The sequence below is a fragment of the Nansenia antarctica genome, assembly GCF_963989245.1.
Source record: "Nansenia antarctica genome assembly, chromosome: 8".
NCBI classification, from domain to species: Eukaryota; Metazoa; Chordata; class Actinopteri; order Argentiniformes; family Microstomatidae; genus Nansenia; species Nansenia antarctica.
The window spans coordinates 42,663,606-42,666,968 of NC_137678.1; the positions used below are offsets into that span (position 1 = coordinate 42,663,606).

The 3,363-nt window shown below is 37.6% G+C and overlaps 1 protein-coding gene across 1 annotated transcript; it reads right to left on the reverse strand.

Annotated features, from left to right (window-relative positions):
• Window positions 1-1,383: 1,383 nt before the first annotated feature.
• Window positions 1,384-2,932, reverse strand: LOC308164228 (tumor necrosis factor receptor superfamily member 14-like; the record flags this gene model as incomplete). Its single annotated transcript, XM_080538370.1, has 4 exons — window positions 1,384-1,475; window positions 2,289-2,411; window positions 2,681-2,783; window positions 2,915-2,932. The coding sequence occupies 4 exons, from the start codon at window positions 2,930-2,932 to the stop codon at window positions 1,384-1,386; spliced, it is 336 nt and encodes a 111-aa protein (XP_080394496.1).
• Window positions 2,933-3,363: the final 431 nt, after the last annotated feature.

A 3,363-nucleotide genomic window follows, 5' to 3' on the forward strand; every position in this document is an offset into this window, starting at 1 on the left:
AAATGATTTCCACATTATAAATCACTCTGATCAATAAAGTGTGATAAACATAAAAATAACATAATTTTGAGTAAGAGTAAATCCATTTATAATCACACTCTACCGGTGTATTTCTTTTCTTAATTTCTTTTCTGTCTTCTTTTTCTGAAAACAAAATTCCAGTCATTCAAAATCACAAAAAGAAACACGTTAATTCTTAGACACACTAAAGTAATAACCAACACTTATGATGTGACAGGTCATATCTATCATGTATATCATACATGACACTACAAATGAATCGCTTGATATCATCAATAACAATGTGATGATATACTAGATCACTACAATTGATGTAGTGCACTACTATAAATACAGTGCCCTACATAATTATTGGGACAGTGAAGCTCTATATACCAAAAGTTTGGATTTGAACTCAAACAGTTACTTATTGTACTGTTATATTAAAGTATACAGTAGATTATCGCTTTCATTTTAGGTTGAAATGACAACCAATTTGCTGCATAGTCCCCCTAATTCATAGCACCAAAAGTATTGAGAGAGATTTAAAAAATGTACAAATTAAGAACTGATGTTTGGTCAGATATCAGGCTGTTTTAACAGTGTAAAAATCAGTCTTAGCTCAAACGCTGGTGAGGATGCTGGTGGTGGTGCTTAGGGGGTGTGTCTAATAAATGTACGTGCTATTCTCAAGGGCAGATTTAGAGGTATGTCTAATATATATACGTGCTATTTTCAAGGGAGGATTTAGGTGTGTCTAATAATATTAGACACACCTATTGTGGTATTTTCACCTGTTACACATGATACAAAATGCCGATATGCCTACGTTTGGACATTTTGCACTGGCTGAAAATACAGCCCATACATTGGATGCACTTCACTGCATGAAGTCTGTGGTCCCACATTGACCCTACTAGACGCCGGGTATCTTCTCTGGTGATGTTCTGCAGGCCTGTACTTCAGCCATCAGCCACCAGAGTTGGTGTTTGTTTTTTTGTTTTTAGAGTCAAAGTCAAAGGAGGAAAACATGCTTCACTGTCCCAATCATCACAGAGGGCACTGAAAAAGACTTACCTCTGTGAGGGAGGGATTTCCTTTTTTTAAATCTGATTACTATGATGGATATCAAACATACTCCAACGACCACGACCATGACCACGGAGACTGCAACTACATAAACAGGGGTGGTCTTCTGTCCACATTCAGAATCAGATGAAGGACTTCCTGATTGAATTTCTTCAGATCCTAAGGAGTCACAGCTATGCCAAAAATAAACAACAGAAGATTTGTAGTCAATAGTTTCAGTGTATTATTTAGTATTAAAGCAATTAAATCTATTTTGTATAACAATAAGTAAAAGTTACCAAGTAGTGTGCAGACTTACTTTGTGTGTGGTTGGCAAGATGTGAATGACCAATTTGAATAAGTACCACCAGGGCAGGCAGTGCACATAGTATCTGTAGATGACGTTCCTGTGCAAAAACAGATATAAACAGCTGTGTAAAATACCAAGTTCAACAATTCCTCATTCATTTGTTAAGCCAGCCAGTTGTGTTGGTACACAGCTGAGGGATGGGCTGGAGGGTGGCTGGGCTGGGCTAATTCATAAACAATACTCTGGATGCAAGCACTAACAGTCTATGACCACCACATGATAATTCTGAAACATATTTTGTGGCTATACATTGTTTGTTTAATGTGACTGTGTTTGTATACAATGGAATAATAACACATTATATGTTGTGCAACAATAGCATCACTTTAAAGGAGTAAAGGAGCATTTCTTAAGTATACTTCACAAGTATGGTCCCACAACACCATTATTTTGTGCATTGAAGCCTCATAGATATCTTTAGGACAAGCTTATATTTACTTCCTGGAAAAGTGATTTGAATATGTGTTTACACTAAATTGTTGCTTCAATGCAAGTAGTGATATTGTGAGGCTCCTTTAAGTCAATGAAAATGGCCTTTGAATGGATTCCCAAATCCCAATACGTTGGACCAATGAAGTTGGATTAAAGAGAAGACACACCTGGCTGACTGATGAATTGTCCCGGTGTACAACTGGTGTGTCTCTGGGCTGCTCTACAGTCCTCCTGTGTTGAGTCTATGCAGTAGTGTCCCTCCTGTGGCTCACACACCGTGTCTGATGTGGAGCTACAAGGACGCTTTATCTTCAAACCCAAACCTATGGGAAACACGTGGTGTTTATTCTCTTGTTTTAATGTGCTCTTAATACATCATCATGTGGATCAGATTTGGGTTTCAGAGTGGGTTACATACCGGAGCCGCAGACTTTACACACGTTGCATTTTGTAAGTCCATTAGGGTGATCGAGGAAGCCACCATCACAGGGTTTGCACGATGTACTGGTATATTCAGTGCAATGCTTATGTACACGGTTTCCTGGTGTGAAATGATCAAAACATGGGTCTTAATTCAACCAAGATGCAGCCCAGAAGATAACCTACCAAAAAGTCAACGCTATAAAGGCATGAGCAAACCTTCATACAAAGAGCCAGAGAGAATAGCATGGTGGTTACAAGTCTCATAGTCTACGCCCCTTCCCCAATTTAACAAGACACTGTTGCTCAGATTTGATGTATGTTTGTTGTTGCTAGGAGTTGATTTGTTTTTGTTCAATTCATCAGTCATGTAACTAAGGTGTAGCTTACCGGGGGAACACATTGGATAGCATTCACCATCTATACTATACTCAGCTCGACCACATGCATCATTGGGTTGGCATTTGTGCAACAACAGTAATATTGCATATATCTGCAGATGTTTGTGCAAAAAAGAAAAGAGAAAAAAGAAACACTGTTAGTTGTTTTCTGCATCTGCAGTACATGTGAAACAGACAAACAAACAAACAAACAAACAAACAAACAAAAACATGTATGGCTTACCTTCCACTTAAGTGCCATTATGCAGTGAACTTTACCCCCTCACTGAATAATATGACAGGCGGAGTCATGCGCTAAGGGAAGGATAGCAAATAGTGAGATCGTAATCATATCAGGACTGATTTTTAAAAAAAGATCGACACAGAGAAACACTACAGTATTTCGTTAGTGTTTTATTGTTTGTTTTATATTATATCAAACAAACAGTATCATGTTGTCATGTTTATGTAGGCCTATCTCAGTTGTCATTGCAAAATGAAAGTGACAGTTAAAACTAAAAAAGTTGAGTCAGCCTACTTCTTTAGCTGATTAAAACGCATGCAAAAATTAACTCTGTAGCAACTGTATTTACAGATCAATATTCATTATCATTTTAGATATATTAATATACTGCACACGTAGACTTATTCTAATACCTTTCGACACCAAGAGGACGGGGTTGTTTCCCAGAC